At 28.1% G+C, this 18,232-nt stretch overlaps 1 protein-coding gene across 2 annotated transcripts in view; it reads right to left on the reverse strand.

Moving 5' to 3' along the window:
• Positions 1–18,232, reverse strand: part of LOC111414353 (POU domain protein 2-like) — an 84,059-nt gene that overhangs the window by 13,599 nt on the left and 52,228 nt on the right. For both annotated transcript variants that reach the window (XM_023045672.2, XM_023045671.2), the window contains exon 3: positions 16,271–16,372. In XM_023045672.2, coding sequence (XP_022901440.1) covers positions 16,271–16,372 — 102 coding nt within the window. The remainder of the gene's footprint in view (positions 1–16,270; positions 16,373–18,232) is intronic.

The raw sequence follows: 18,232 nt of genomic DNA on the forward strand, positions 1-18,232 counted from the left end.
AATACAGACCAAAAAATCTTTATTTCCGAAATGCGGGAGTATTTTAGAATTCCATGACATTCCAGTTATGACGTCTTGATTCAAGAAGGCGCTGTGAAGTCGCTTTGCAATTATGTCAAAAATGTCTCGGATGTCAGAGAATAAAGAGGAAATGAAGAAAAATATGATATGCTAGAGGACTCCTAGAAGACCCTAAAGAAATGCAAATTTGAACAAAAATGAAGAATTATTGATGATATAAGGAAGTTGCAGAACTGTCTATATCATCAGAACCAAGTTTGAGTGATGAGCTCTTTTCTACATAGAAATCAACTAAAGGAAACATCAACAAACTGATTGATAAGATCAAATAGGAGAACTAGAACGATTTGAGGAATGAGTTGGATGAAATCGTAATGACACGCCAGTTATGACGTCCATTTCCTTCTTTTCACTGAGGAATAGAATGGAAGTTATGTCAAAAATGTCTCGGATGTCAGAGAATGAAAGGAAATGAAGAAAAATGTATGATACGCTAGAATGATGAAATGCCTATTTGATGTTGTAGAATGATGATCAGAATATCGAGGGATTCTAAAAATTGATAGACCATGGTGTATTCAGCGGTTACATGCAATACATTGAAAAGGCAGGCACAGATGAGTATTGCTTTTGCAAAGAAAGTAATACCTTGAAATATATTTTAAGTGTGGTGGAGTTATTTACAACCGTAATGAGATGATTAATGGAACGTGGAACTATGCTGAGGAAAACATCTCTGAAATAATATTCAGATGAAAAGTTAAAATAAAAAAGTTTAATATTGTTATATTTTTCTTGTTTTCAATTTTATTTGAATTCCAATAATAAATTTCGTATTTATTTTCTGATATAATACTTATGTATCTATTTTTACCAAAACGTAATGAGAAAATAAATATAGGGATAAGATAGGATATATGCAAATCAACTAAACGAGACATCAACAAACTGATTGATAAGATCAAATAATAGAAGTAAAATAATTTGAAGAGTGAGTTGGATGAAAACATAATGACAATGAAAAGTTGCTTTTCCTTCTTTTCACTGAGAAATAGAATAGCAATTATGTGAAAAATGTGACGGATGTCAGAGAATGAAAGGAAATGAAGAAAAATGTATGATACGCCAGAATGATGAAATGCCTATTTGAAGGAAAATGAAGAATAATTGTTGATATAAGGAAGTTGCAGAACTGCTTATATCATCAGAACCAAGTTTGAGTGATGAGCTCTTTTCTGCATAGACTCTTTTCATTCACTGAGGAATAGAATGGTAATCATGGCAAAAGTGTCTTGGATGTCAGAAAATGAAGAGAAAATGAAGAAAAATGTATGATATGCTAGAAGAGCTCTAGAAGACTCTAAAGAAATACCAATTTGAACGAAAATGTAGAATAATTGATGATATAAGGAAGTTGCAGAACTGCTTATATGATCAGAACAAAGTTTGAGTGATAAGCTCTTTTCTACATAGAAATTAACTAAACGAGACATCAACAGATTGATTGATAAGATCAAATAGGAGAAGTAGAACGATTTGAGTTCATTAGGGATGGTGTAGGATGATGATCAGAATATCGAGGGATTCTAAAAATTGATAGACCATGGTGTATTCAGAGGTTACTTGCAAGACATTAAAAAGGCAGGCGTAGATGAGTGTTGGTTTTGCAAAGAAACATATCGGAATATATTTTAAGTATGGTACAACCGTAATGTAGTTATATTTTTCTTGCTTTCAATTTTTTTTAAATTTCAATAATAAATTCGTATTTATGTTCTGATATTTTACTTATCTATTTTCACCAAAACGTAATGAGAAAATAAATATAGGGATAAGATAGGATATATGCAAAAGCATTACGGTTCGAGGGTGAAAAATAATAGCATAGGGTCAGTAGTCCTTTGGGGGTCGTAAGGGAACCAAACTACCCGAGACAGGACGTTGGCGTCCAAACGTCCCTAGTATAAATAATGCACTTATTGATAGATATGCACCGGGTATCGCTAACGGTTCGCTTTTAGCGTTATTGAGACGTCGCTCGACGTCTCGGTGTCCTCTCAACCCATTTTTTCGATCACCTTATCCCCAAAAAAGATATATATATACAAAATAAAAATCCCCCAATTCGTTTTCGCGGTCATCTGACATTTGCATGAAGTGAGTGGGTTTTCGGTTTTTTTAAATATTCAATGAGGAAATATGGAAAGCTATGAATATAGCTGGGGTAACGAATAGAACATCTGCGTCATTTTGATCTTTCTACTTTTACGTTTATGATACCGCGGATTATTCAAAAATTCACGAGGCAATTAAATTGATACAATGGAAACATTCATCCATTGACATTTCGATGTTGACATGCGATTGAGGTAATTCCTCGAATGAAAATTCCTTTACAAACACAATTTTTATTTTCTTTCTTCGTTGTTAACTCTTTTTTCGTATCAAGTTATTTAAATGAGGAATAAAAATAGATAAATATGATTCATTAAAAACTAAATTTATTATAATTATTGTAATAATCGTAAAAGATAACGAAATCATTTTTTTAATTAAACAATTATTGATTTGTTTTTTAAAAAAAATTATTAATTTATAATTTTATTAAACGTATCTCATCTTAATCACATTTTACAAACATTTTATCAAACAAGATACCTATTTAATAAAACGACGGAATAAAGATTACCATCTCATGATCTTAATGCCAGCAATTATCAATTTTTCGGAACATTTTTTACAGATTACGTTAATTAAATTTTTAAATTTTAAGTGTTAGATTAAAATGTGCTTAATCCAGAATCTTTTAGAACTATTTATTAAAAATATATATTATATATAAAATATATTATATATATTGGAAAAACGTTTTGTCTTGGGCCCCAAAGAAATTAATGACTCGAAACATAAGCAATAACGTTCGATAATTGGTATTTTCCGGGTCGTATCGGTTGAACCGTTCATTTTTCCTATTAGCACCCATCGAAACCAGTTCCGTAATTAATAATGTCCTTAATAAAAATCGTCACGTGTCTTAGACACTTTACCACATACCCACAAAAAAGGGAATTAATTCCTTTTATTGTTACTTATCTTATTCATGATTATTCATTTTATCAATTTTTTTTTAATTGTCCGTAATTGATCATTTAGTAAGATAAGGGAAGTAGATTTACATGGAATTTATTTTTATACATGGCGTAAATACCAAGAAAAATTTAATTACTCATTTTTAAGTTGTTTAGTCATGGTGGTGTTATAATTTTATTTTGAGATAATTTAATATAAAATAAAAAATACCCAAATAAAAAAAAACGTTTTACACGTGGAGATTGATTATTCATCACGATTCGAGTATGTAAATAATTTTTTTTGAGCATTTGATACTCTTATCAGCACCTACTTTCAGGGAATTTACAGAAGCAAATTTATTTTTAGTGCTTAAAAACTTTCTTAAATTCTTAGAGTTATTTGTGTATCGAAATAATAAACTGTTCCAATTTCAAATAAACCGTTCATTTAAGAAAGTGGATGCAGAAAAAAATTAAAACCTAGATTAATTTCCTCTTTATTTATTATGTTTTTTTAAAGTTTAACTAACCTGAATAAAAATGATGACTGTTGGCGATATTTTCAAAGAAATTCTTCACAATCACATTTGGTTGCATGATACTGCTGGTTAACATCGGCGACATTTTTAATTAACGATTTATTTTAATTACTTATTTAAAAAAAAATAGTTAAAAAAAACTTATAATTTATTAATGAGCGTTCACGTTAATGCTAATGCAAGTGTTGTCGATAATTAAATATTGGTGCGCGAGATATTTTAGAGGTAATATTTAAAAACGATTCGGAACTGATAAGATAGAGATCCCAGATATTCATAATAAATTATTTTTCCACTTTTGCTTCGGGAGAAGCTCCGAGAAAGATAATAATCTCCACTATCTCGGTAATTTTCGAAAAATTTCCTTTTAAACAACATTCACTAACAACAGTAATATCACTACATAAATTATCGCGCTTAATATGAGTAAAGGGATGAAAATTAAACAATCCAACAAATACATTTTTAAATTTTTGAACTTTTAAAAGGGGGTTGATGTACAGTTCTAACTCGGTTCGTGTCCGAATAGCCACTGGTCACTTCTTGGATATACTCCCTTTGAAATGTATTCACCCTCACGCCCGCATGTGTGTTACTTTTGCACACCGACCCTTTCCGAAAGCTGTACCTATACTTACGAAAGCTCGCACGTCAGAAGACTGTTACTAGTACCACCGAGTTCTGCTGGACGTAGTGTGTTTCTGTGACGCCGATGTGGCAATGGTAATGTTGGATGTTTGATGTTTACCGTTGATACGATGGTAATATTTTAACAGGTATTTCAATATTACAAAATAAATAGATAATAAGGTGAAGATGGGACAAATAAATTAATCGATTAGAATTTGCTCTGAATCGATAAATCTGTTTACACATGTTGTATGATGATGAAACCTCGTCATCTCGACGACGATTTCTGCCCACCTTTCCCCTTCACACCTAGAATCATTTTTTCATCGATAACTACAGCCTCTAAAGGTTTATATCAAAAAAAACGCGTAAATATTTCATAGAAATGGCCAATATTTACTTTTAGTATCTCTCGCGGTGATCGACTGGGATACAAATAGAGTAGAAAATTATTAAATCATTGTAGATAAATATGTATAGGACGCATAATTTCGAATCACAGGTTTTATTTGCAAATAAAACGTAACTTGAGATGTGCTTCTTATGAAATCTTTATCCATTCATTCTTTCGTTGAATTGATATGTAATGTTCAATATAAAATAATCAATTTATTTGAATTTCACAAACGGATTATATTTCTTTGTGTATCTTAAAATCGTTTGTGGTTATTTAATGTGCTGAATTATTTAGGTTTGTTATTAGACTTATTTGTAGTTGTTCTTTTTTGGTGGTTTTCTCATTGAAGCAGTTTTTGAAGGAAAATTCTGATACTCTTCAACTTGGTTGTTGCAAATGTCCAAACAATGGCAATCAGATTCGAATTGGGGTTACCGATTAAGAATATATATGCACAACATTTGTATTTGTAAAATAAATAAGTGTAATTAAAATGTTGTAAAAATTTTTTGACGGATTCCCCACATACAATATTTGATAGTTTTATATTATTTTCAAGAAGAATGTATGAGCTTTAATTTAGTATAAAGATTATTTCATAATTTTCATAAATAAAATTGGCATGATTTATTAAAGTAGAGGATTTTTTTTATATATTGTGTAAAAATGAGATTTTCTTAAAAAAAATCTTTTCGCAGATTCTCTACATAAAATATTTGATACGTTTATATTATTTTAAAGATGAAGCTTTACGCTTTAATTTGGTATAAAGATCACTTCATAATTTTCATAAATAAGGTTGGTATGATTTGTTAAAGTTTGATGAAGTTTCTTTGTATATTAAATTGAAATTATAATTGTTTAAAAAACTTTTTTGACAAATTCTCCACATACATTATATGAAAGTTTTATATCATTTTAAAAAAGAATCTTTAAGCTTTAATTTGGTATTAAGATCATATCATAATATTTATAAATAAGGTTGGTATGATTTATTAAAGTTTGATGAATTTTCTTTCGAAATTATAGTTGCTTAAAAAACTTTATTCATGGATTCTGCACGTACAATATATGATAGTTTTATATCATTTTAAAGAAGAAGCTTTAAGCTTTAATTTGGTATAAAAATTATTTTATAATCTTTATAAATAAGGTTGGTATGATTTATTAAAGTTTGATGAATTTTCTTTATATATTAAATCGAAATTATAATTGCTTAAAAAGCTTTTTTGGCGGATTCTCCATATACAATATATGATAGTTTTACATCATTTTAAAGAAGAAGCTTTAAGCTTTAATTTGGTATAAAAATTATTTCATAATCTTCATAAATAAGGTTGGTATGATTTATTAAAATTTGATGAGTTTTCTTTATATATAAAATCGACATTATAATTGCTTAAAAATCTTTTTTGACGGATTATATATATGATACTTATATATGATTTTAAAGAAGAAGCTTTAAGCTTTAATTTGGTGTAAAGTTCATTTCATAATCTACTTAAAAAAAGTTGGTATGATTTATTCAAGTTTGATGACTTTTCTTTATATATTAAATCGAAATTATAATTGCTTAAAAAACTTTTTTGACGGATTATCCACATACAATATATGATACTTTTATATCATTTTAAAGAAGAAACTTTAAGCTTTAATTTGGTATAAAGATCATATCATAATATTTATAAATAAGGTTGGTATGATTTTGTTAAAGTTTGATGAATTTTCTTTCGAAATTATAGTTGCTTAAAAAACTTTATTCACGGATTCTGCACGTACAATATATGATAGTTTTATATCATTTTAAAGAAGAAGCTTTAAGCTTTAATTTGATATAAAAATTATTTCATAATCTTTATAAATAAGGTTGGTATGATTTATTAAAGTTTGATGAATTTTCTTCATATATTAAATCGAAATTATAATTGCTTAAAAAGCTTTTTTGACGGATTCTCCATATACAATATATGATAGTTTTACATCATTTTAAAGAAGAAGCTTTAAGCTTTAATTTGATATAAAAATTATTTCATAATCTTCATAAATACGGTTGGTATGATTTATTAAAGTTTGATGAGTTTTCTTTATATATTAAATCGAAATTATAATTGCTTAAAAAACTTTTTTGACGGATTATATATATGATACTTTTATATCATTTTAAAGAAGAAGCTTTAAGCTCTATTTTGGTGTAAAGTTCATTTCATAATCTACTTAAATAAAGTTGGTATGATTTATTAAAGTTTGATGACTTTTCTTTATATATTAAATCGAAATTATAATTGCTTAAAAAAATCTTTTTACGGATTCTCCACATACATTATATGAAAGTTTTATATCATTATAAAGAAGAAACTTTAAGCTTTAATTTGATATAAAGATCACTTCATAATTTTCATAAATAAGGTTGGTATGATTTATTAAAGTTTGATGAATTTTCTTTCGAAATTATAGTTGCTTAAAAAACTTTATTCACGGATTCTGCACGTACAATATATGATAGTTTTATATCATTTTAAAGAAGAAGCTTTAAGTTTTAATTTGATATAAAAATTATTTCATAATCTTCATAAATACGGTTGGTATGATTTATTAAAATTTGATGAGTTTTCTTTATATATTAAATCGAAATTATAATTGCTTAAAAATCTTTTTTGGCGGATTCTCCATATACAATATATGATAGTTTTACATCATTTTAAAGAAGAAGCTTTAAGCTTTAATTTGGTATAAAAATTATTTCATAATCTTCATAAATAAGGTTGGTATGTTTTATTAAAATTTGATGAGTTTTCTTTATATATAAAATCGACATTATAATTGCTTAAAAATCTTTTTTGACGGATTATATATATGATACTTATATATGATTTTAAAGAAGAAGCTTTAAGCTTTAATTTGGTGTAAAGTTCATTTCATAATCTACTTAAAAAAAGTTGGTATGATTTATTCAAGTTTGATGACTTTTCTTTATATATTAAATCGAAATTATAATTGCTTAAAAAACTTTTTTGACGGATTATCCACATACAATATATGATACTTTTATATCATTTTAAAGAAGAAACTTTAAGCTTTAATTTGGTATAAAGATCATATCATAATATTTATAAATAAGGTTGGTATGATTTTGTTAAAGTTTGATGAATTTTCTTTCGAAATTATAGTTGCTTAAAAAACTTTATTCACGGATTCTGCACGTACAATATATGATAGTTTTATATCATTTTAAAGAAGAAGCTTTAAGCTTTAATTTGATATAAAAATTATTTCATAATCTTTATAAATAAGGTTGGTATGATTTATTAAAGTTTGATGAATTTTCTTCATATATTAAATCGAAATTATAATTGCTTAAAAAGCTTTTTTGGCGGATTCTCCATATACAATATATGATAGTTTTACATCATTTTAAAGAAGAAGCTTTAAGCTTTAATTTGGTATAAAAATTATTTCATAATCTTCATAAATAAGGTTGGTATGATTTATTAAAATTTGATGAGTTTTCTTTATATATTAAATCGAAATTATAATTGCTTAAAAATCTTTTTTGACGAATTATATATATGATACTTTTATATCATTTTAAAGAAGAAGCTTTAAGCTTTAATTTAGTGTAAAGTTCATTTCATAATCTCCTTAAATAAAGTTGGTATGATTTATTAAAGTTTGGTGAATTTTCTTTATATATTAAATCGAAATTATAATTGCTTAAAAAACTTTTTTGACGGATTATCCACATACAATATATGATACTTTTATATCACGTTAAAGAAGAAACTTTAAGCTTTAATTTGGTATAAAGATCATATCATAATATTTATAAATAAGGTTGGTATGATTTTATTAAAGTTTGATGAATTTTCTTTCGAAATTATAATTGCTTAAAAAACTTTATTCTCGGATTCTGCACGTACAATATATGATAGTTTTATATCATTTTAAAGAAGAAGCTTTAAGCTTTAATTTGGTATAAAGTTCATTTCATAATCTTCATAAATAAGGTTGGTATGATTTGTTAAAATTTGATGAGTTTTCTTTATATATTAAATCGAAATTATAATTGCTTAAAAAACTTTTTTGACGGATTATATATATGACAGTTTTATATCATTTTAAAGAAGAAGCTTCAAACTTTCATTTGGTATCAAGATCATATCATAATCTTCATAAATAAGGTTGGTATGATTTATTAAAATTTGATGAATTTTCTTTATATATTAAATCGAAATATAATTGTTTAAATAACTTTTTTGACGGATTCCCACATATATTATACGAAAGTTTTATATCATTTTAAAGAAGAAGCTTTAAGCTATAATGTGGTATAAAGATCATTTCATAATCTTTATAAGTAAGGATGGTATGAGCTATTAAAATTTGTTGAATTTTCTTTATATATAAAATCGAAATTATAATTGTTTAAAAAAATCTTTTTACGGATTCTCCACATACATTATATGAAAGTTTTATATCATTTTAAAGAAGAAGCTTTAAGATATAATGTGGTATAAAGATCATTTTATAATCTTCATAAATAAGGTTGGTATGATTGATTAAAGTTTGATCAATTTTCTTTAAATTTAAAATCGAAATTATAATTGCTTAAAGAACTTTTTTAACGGATTCTCCACATACATTATATGATAGTTTTATATCATTTTAAAGAAGAAGCTTTAAGCTTTACTTTGGTATAAAGATCATTTCATAATTTTCATAAATAAGGTTGGTATCATTTATTAAAGCTTGATGATTTTTCTTTATATATTAAATCGAAACCATAATTGCTAAAAGACTTTTTTGATGGCTTCTCCACATACAATATATGATAGTTTTATATCATTTTAAAGAAGAAGCTTTAATTTGATTATGTCATAATCTTCATAAATAAAGTTAGTATGATGAATTTAACGAAATTTATTTTCATTGTTAATAAATATACATTTAAATGTATGTTTCATTTTATGAACTTTGGATTTAAAATGTAAATGATACAAATTCTTTTCAAGTACCATACATAAATCAATCATTAATAATAAAAAAGTAAATTAATCATTACTCGATATTATATCGTGTTATTAATTTCAATAAATTAAGTATATCTAATCAACATAATGAACAACGTGGAGTTAATACAAATTGGTTTATTTAATAATGTTTTTAACTTTCTAGTTTAATAAAATATAAATCGATCTCAAGTGTTTATAAAATTTAACATGCGGAAGAAATCGAAATATTTTGCGTTTCGATAAGATAATCAACGCAAATACCAATTTTTTAATATGAATTTTATACAAATATTCAATACAAATAACATATTTATTTGTATTTGGTCAATAATTTTACTTAATTATGTTTATTTACGTGTGTGGTCTTAAAAACCGTTTGTGTATTTTCGATTTTATAATTTATTTTGCTACATACTTAGACTCTTCAAGTATTACAAAAAGTATTGAATAAAAATCATAATTCTCATTTAATAGTAAACATTTCAAAACATTTAATGTTTATTATCGATTGCGTATTTTCAAGTAATACAAATTTGTTACGAAACGTTAATGATTTTTTTATTGAGTAATCGGTCTAGTTACATTAATATTATCTCATTACAGTTCTCAACATTTATCTCCCACGCTGAGCTAAATACCAAGTATTACTTATAATTAATATAAACAAAATGTACTAAAAATATTGTCACGTATCTCCAGTATCGAATACTTTTATACTTTTGAAATAACGTATGGTTATTTCAAAGAGAGGATCTTTTGGTATTCCGCAGGGTCCCAATGGTCAAACGTTTGGTCCCTTATTGATATACTGTGTAAATACTGGGTAAAATTTGCCCACACAGTCAGCAAGGGGTCGTTTCTTATGCTGGGGCGGCACACGTACATTGCACGCAAACATGTTATTTATTAAGAGCTAGAACGTTCCGAACGTCAGGAATTAAACGTTGCATAATACATCAGTATGTTAGAGTACGATCGAGTTTGCGTCTCTTATTGGGCCGTAAATAAAATAAGAAAAAAAAATAATCCGTTAACGTTCCTTTGGGGTTATTAGAAAAATATAAAATATAATCTTATATCGGGACCGTAAATAACGTGAACCCCGTTCCGTAAATGTCGCGAAGTTTGATAATTAAATTAATTAACGGCTCGCTGCTAAAGTTTCATATTTTCTCGGTTAACGTTCTTCTTTCGGAAAGACGATGGAACGTCTTCCGCCAATAAATTGACAGTTATTGGCGAGCAGTTTCGCTCGTATTTTGCAACACACAAAGCCTCTTTATTAATTATTTCTTTTCTGAAACTTTACTCGTTTACCGTAAATATAAAGATTGATTTGACACTTGATAAAAAAATTTGTCGATTTTTTTATTTGTACTATTTGTCCTTCGTTGTTTCTTTTTTTTTAAAAAGAGAAATGATGGACAGCGTCGATTTGGCCGGATGGATCTCGTTGGAATGCCACGGATTCTGGAGTCGAATCGCGAGAAGACTGCATAAGAAAGGATTATACAAACAATGCATACCAGAGAGGCTCCGAAGAGAACCGGAGAGTTCGCCGGAACCGTTTCTTCAGGCCCCAACTTTTTTCCCCGACCGACGACGACGAGAGGGTGTATGCCCTTAGCATTTAAAGTGATTTTAAATCAAATCATTTACATTTTCAAAGGAGCCGTATTCGCAATGTTTGACCAACATTTTAAAAGGAGACCGTCCCTTTTTCGGACCCGTTGCTTCCTACGAACGCGGTGCCCCTTTTTCTTTCTGAAAAACGCCAAAACCTCATACATACAAAAGGGGCGTTTTACATCCGATCGTTAGCTACTCCTTTTTTCATCTTTTACCACCGACTCTTTTTACAAATCGATCAAATAATAATTCTAATCCATTCGATTTTTTATTTTCAAATTTAACTTTTATTACTTTATTTTGATATATCTAAATGGGACATTAGTAATCAGTTTTTTAATGAGACTTTTTTTTTGATACAGATAAAAGCAATGACATAGTTTTTTACCTGTTATCAACAATCTGGAATTACTCGAATGATTTCATAACTTTTTATTACTTATCATAATAAAATTGGTTGAATAAACACAATATTGAGTTTTAAGAAATTCATGTAAAAGATTAAATTTAAAATTTTCTTTTTATAAAAATGAATATAAATCAAATATTGAAAAGTATATTGATAAGTAGACACTTTTATTGATAATTCATGTAATTTTTGTAATAAGATGCAAATAAATGGATTTTACACACATTTTTAAACGGAATCAAACAAAATTGTAAACTTTAAAAATTTAGCGAATATTGAAAAGTCTATATCTCAAAAACTACAACTGATTTTTCAAAACGGATTTGTTTATTGAAAAGCTGGTAGTTTTATTAATAATTAAGGATTGTTTCATAATGATTTTCCAAGAAATGAATTTTATACACATTTTTAAACTGAATCGAAAAAAATGGTGTACGTCAAAAATTGAAGGAAAATTAAAACGTTTATTTCTCAAAAACGAAAAGAGATTTTTTAAAACGGATTTGTTTATTGAAAAGTAGACACTTTTATTGACAATTCATGTAATATTCATAATAAAATTTAAATAAATGGATTTTACATAGATTTTTAAACTAGATCGAATAGAATTGTAAAGTTTAAAAATTGAAGGAAATTGAAAAGTCTATATCTCAGAAATTACAACTAATTTTTCAAAACGGATTTGTTTATTGAAAAGCTGGTAGTTTTATTAATAACTAAGGAATTTTTCATAATAATTTTCCAAGAAATGAATTTTATACACATTTTTAAATTGAATCAAAAAAAATTTAAACGTCAAAAATTTAAGGCAAATTACCATGTTTCTTTTTCAAAAACTAAAAGAGATTTTTCAAAATTGATTTGTTTATTGAAAAGCAGGCACTTTTATTAACAATTCATGTAATTTTCATAATCAGGTTTAAATAAATGGATTTTATACAGATTTTTGAGGTCAAATTGAGGTCAAATTGAAAAATGTATATCTCAAAAACTGCAAGTGATTTTGAAAAACGGATTTGTTTATTGAAAAGCTCTCAGTTTTATTAATAATTAAGGATTTTTTCATAATGATTTTTCAAGAAATACACATTATGCAGATCTTTAAGCTGAATCGAAAAAATTGTAAACCTCAAAAATTGAAGGCAAATTGAAAAATTTATTTTTCAAAAACTACAAGTAATTTTTCAAACCGGATTTGTTTATTGAAAAGGTGGTAGTTTTATTAATAATTAAGGATTTTGTCATTATGATTTTTCAAGAAATGAATTTTATGCACATTTTTAAACTGAATCGAAAAAAATTGTAAACCTCAAAAATTAAGAACAAATTGAAAAGTTTATTTCTCAAAAACTAAAAGTGATTTTTAAAAACGGATTTGTTTATCGAAAAATAGACACTTTTATTGACAATTTATGTAATTTTCATAATAACATTCAAATAAATGGATTTTACACAGATTTTTAAACTAAATCGAATAAAATTGTAAACTTTAAACATTGAGGTTAAATAGAAAAATGTATATCTCAAAAACTACAAGTGATTTTGCAAAACGGATTTGTTTATTGAAAAGCTGGCAATGTTATTAATAATTAAGGGTTGTTTCATAATGATTTTCCACGAAATGAATTTTATACAGATTTTTAAACTGAATCGAAAAAAAATGTAAACCTCAAAAATTGCAAAATTTATTTTTCAAAAACTAAAAGTGATTTTCCAAAACAGATTTGTTTATTGAAAAGTAGACACTTTTATTGACAATTCACGTAATTTTCATAATAAGATACAAATAAATGGATTTTACACAGGTTTTTAAACTGGATCGAATAAAATTGTAATCTTTAAAAATTGAGGGAAAGTTGAAAAATGTGTATCTCAAGAATAACAAGTGATTTTTCAAAATGGATTTGTTTATTGAAACCTTGGCTATTTTGTTAATAATTAAGAATTGTTTCAAAATGATTTTCCAAGAAATGACTTTTATATAGACTTATTTATTTACTGAAAAAATTGTAAATCCAAAAATTGAAAATTTTATTTCTCAAAAACTAAAAGAGAGTATTTCCAAAACGGACGTCTCTATTGAAAACTAAACATTTTTATTAACAATTCATGTAATTTACATAATAAAATTTAAAGAAATGAATTTTATACACATTTTTAAATAAAATCAAGAAAAAACAGATGCCATACAATGTATTAAAAAAGATTGTGTTTCGATATTGGAGACAAGAAGGACTAATAAGATTCAATTATGACTACCAATGATATGGAATGACCTAAGAAATCGCCTCAATCATTGACATTTCACGGAAGAATTCCCAAAATATAAAACTTTAAGAAATAAAAAGATGATATCAGTTAATTGAAATCAAGAAGAAAGTTGTTAGTTTTTGTTGATATTCCGAAATTATTGCCTAAAAAGCATTGGTGAGGTTACAAGACGTAACACGAATGGTCTCTTCTCTTCATTGATTGTGCCATCATCTATTTTTGTTATTATGTTGGCATTTTGTTTTTTGATCCCACTCGTTTGGTAAATTTTGTCGTATCGAAGCTCGTTTTAATAGGTGCTTTAAGAAATGGAAACAATTGAGATGTGAAATCAACTATCAGCGAAAATGTTGAGCAATTTGCTTTTAATTCACCTTATCTCTCAAACAACATAGTTTCAAATCAACAATCCTATACAGCTTAATCCATAATTTTGAGATTAAACTCAAAAATTTATTTTCAAAAACATATTTCATTTCAATCAAAACACATTGAGTGACACGCTAATAAAATAAATAAACATATCACCATCCACTTAACCTTTTTTTAACCTCACCCTATTACCATATACCGTGACATGAATAAACATACCCATAATAGATTTGACATGTTTAAATATACACCTAATCTAAATGGTTAAAAAAGGGGTTAAAAGGGTTGTGTCGCGTGTCGATTTTTACCTAACGCTTTTTTACATTCATTCAACAAGTACTTCCGCTTAAATAGATTAATATGATAAACGGTTGTTGAGAAGGGGGTGAATTTAAATACCTGGGGTGAACAGGTATCGGGGAGTCATCCTTGTTGATGTGGTGGTTAACGCGAGTAATCCCTCGGGAACGTTTTTTTTTCGAATCTATCCCTTGACACCCTCTCACTCTTGAGAGCTTTAAATTCCACACGACGAAAACGCGCGCTTCATTTACATCGTTTTAAAAGAAGGGGGATGACTATGGCGATCCCGAAGGTGGTAAGGTGAACAGATTGGGTTGTTTTCTTGCCTGACAAGTGTTATTTTTGATGGATGGGGTAAAAAAAGTCCTTAGGGATGAATAAAATGAGTTCAAATCTCTCAGTTACACATGTCGTTCATCGTGTGACATTTCAATATATGTTTTATGGAATGTATAACCTGCACGGGTCGTATATCAGCATGGTCTATCATTGCAAGGTGCTACAGAAGGGTCATTCGGGTCAGCCCCTCTAAGACTTCCGGTAATATACGGCCCCATATAAGTGTACCCAAGGAAACTACTCTACAAGAAACGTAAATTTTTCGAAAACGAGACTTTTAACTTTAATATATTTTATTTTTTATATATAAAGTTAATATTGAAATGAAAAATATGTACCCAAGAGATTACCTAAACACTTTTTTAATAAGTAATCGAAAATTTCTAACGGTAAACGAAAAACTTTTTACGACATTTACAAACAAGATAAAATGTAGGCCACTTCAGATCGTTCGATGAGATAAAAAGGTGAACGAAAACATAAATTCGGTTTATATTTGTACACATATTAGTAAATTAAAAAATTTTTCCTGGAATTAATTCGACGATTAATTAACAAATCAATATTAATGGCAAGTGCGCAAGCGTTTGCCACATCGTGAATGTAATTCTTGTTGTTATTTTATGATGTCGGGTTTTTCTAAGATTAGATCAATAAAACACAATCATATCTTTTTACACAATTATGTGATAGTTTAAAATTCTCGGTTATAAATATGATACATTTAAAAACAATAACAAAAAATTTTTTTATTAATTTTTTTCACCCTTATTCGCGAAAGTAGATCAATCGAGACAAGTAGATAAAGCTTACGATAAAAGCAGGGATAAACCAATCTTCGCGGCGCCATCTAGGACAACATCACGGGACATCGAGTGCCTTTCAACTCGAGTATAATTCAATTTAAATAAGAGAAAGTTCCCAGCTGCGCGTGTGTGGGAGGGATTTTTTTTCAAGGGGGGAAACTATGGACGACACTTAGGGGGCAATTTGGTTGCCAGCAGGGGTAGCTAAATGGCGTCGAACACGGACCATACTAGGGTAAAGACGACGAGGTGTTAAATTTTTCTCCAAATTCACCAAAACACGCCAAAAGAAAAACGATCTTCTTAAGAAGCTTTTACCCACCATACTTTATTATGCATTGAAAGGTTTCTACGTGAAGGGGATCTTCTTTTAATTAACCTTTTCATTCCGATAAGATTTATCGAAGATCCATTATTTTTAATGTGTCTTTGTCACGGTTGTTTTTTGAGGGGTAAAAAATGGTAAATACTCACTTGGTGACAGCCCTAAACGTGCTTCGAATGCTAACTTTGATTCTTCGACGGAGGGAAGTTCGGTTTTCCATGGATTCGTAGAGTCGTTTAGCCATAATTTTCCTGAAAAATCAAAAAAAAATTGTTATAATGACATTCAGACGTACATAATCAGTTCAAAGAAACGAACGACAACAGAAAGATAAAAAAAAGTTTTCGAGAGAGAGGAAAAGGAGGTGGATAATTTTACTAATGACCGACCGGTGTGGTGATATTATCCGATGTCCAAATAACACGTTGTTACTACCGGCGATGACGAAATGTTTAGCGTCTTTCGAGGGACGACTACGGAACAAAAAGTGGATTTACGGCTGTTAAATTAGTGCTAGACATGAAATGACCACGCCGACAGTCTCCTCCTTGGGTTTATTTCTTGAAAATTACAGGATAACGTGCATATTTATATTAAAATAATTATTTTCAAACAATTATATCCAAATAATACGTTTCGGTTTAATTTGAAGTACAAAAATAAACCCGAAAGAATTAATAATCTAATATAAACAATCTTCTTAAAAACATCTAAAATTAGAGTTGTTTATAACCGTTATCAAATCGTTGATGAATAGTATGAAATTAATACACCTTTAAATCCACCAAGAAAAAAAACATAATATAATAATATCTTACACGTGTGTTTATTTTTAATTTAAACATTTAAACAAATAACAAATTACGGTGAAATCTCGATATAATGAATTAGTATGGGGAAGGGAGAACCAAAAGTATGTTATATCACTTTAAACTGATTGAATGAATAATTTTAATAAACACAAATTCGCGTTCTGTATTAATTAGCAGTGAATAACAACGATAATTTCATTACAAATATATTACAATCTAAAGCTAAATAATAACTAAAATAACAACTAACACTAGAACTAACACTAGACCTAGAACTAGAAACATTCGGGTTTAGCCGCACGTCTCTCAAGACGGCTAAACCCGAATGATTCTAATTCTAGGTTTAGTGTTAGTTTTACTTTTAGTTCAATAAAAATATACAACAATCTAGCACTGAATAACAAGTAAAACTAGAACTAACACTAGACCTAGAATTAGAAACATTTGGGTTTAGCCGCACGTCTCTTAAGACGGCTAAACCCGAATGATTCTAGTTCTAGGTCTAGTGTTAGTTCTAGTAATAGTGTAAAACTAGAACCAACACTAGACGATTAACAGATGACGGAAAGGTGTTAAGCAAAGAGATGTTGAGCAAGGAAGTTAGAGACGATATTGAAGACTGCCGTGAACAATGTTGACGAAGGCCAGAGACAACATCAAGGATGATGTTAGTAAAATAAGAACTAATACTAGCACTAGAACTAACACTAGACTTAGGATTAGAAACATTCGGATTTAGCCGCACGTCTCTGAAGACGGCTAAACCCGAATGATTCTAGTTCTAGGTCTTGTGTTAGTGCTAGTAATAGCGTAAAACTAGAACCAACACTAGACCTAGAACTAGAATCATTCGGGTTTAGCCGTCTTGAGAGACTTGTGGCTAAATCCGAATGTTTCTAGTTCTCGGTCTAGTGTTAGTTCTAGTTTTACTTGTTATTCAGTGATAGATTGTAATCTTACTAAATAATCAGTTGGAAGAAAACCGTCGAGATTCAAAAGGTTAAATAAAGAAAACAGCGACTATGATAGAAAATATCAAAAATGATGTTGAGCGATATTAGGGATGATGCTTAGAGATATTAAGAACGATCTTGATAAATATCTAAGTATGCCTAAACGATTTTGGTGCCATAGGTAAAGTTGAGGAAGGTTAAGGACCACATTGGAAGATATCAGAGATCATGTTAAAATATATTAGTGACAATGTTTAGTGATATTAAGGATGGTATTGATAGTTTCCAAGAAAGACGATGAAAGATGCGAGGGTTGTGTTAGGAGAAAGGCCATCAGTGAATCATC

This window comes from Onthophagus taurus, chromosome 11, assembly GCF_036711975.1.
Source record: "Onthophagus taurus isolate NC chromosome 11, IU_Otau_3.0, whole genome shotgun sequence".
NCBI classification, from domain to species: domain Eukaryota; kingdom Metazoa; phylum Arthropoda; class Insecta; order Coleoptera; family Scarabaeidae; genus Onthophagus; species Onthophagus taurus.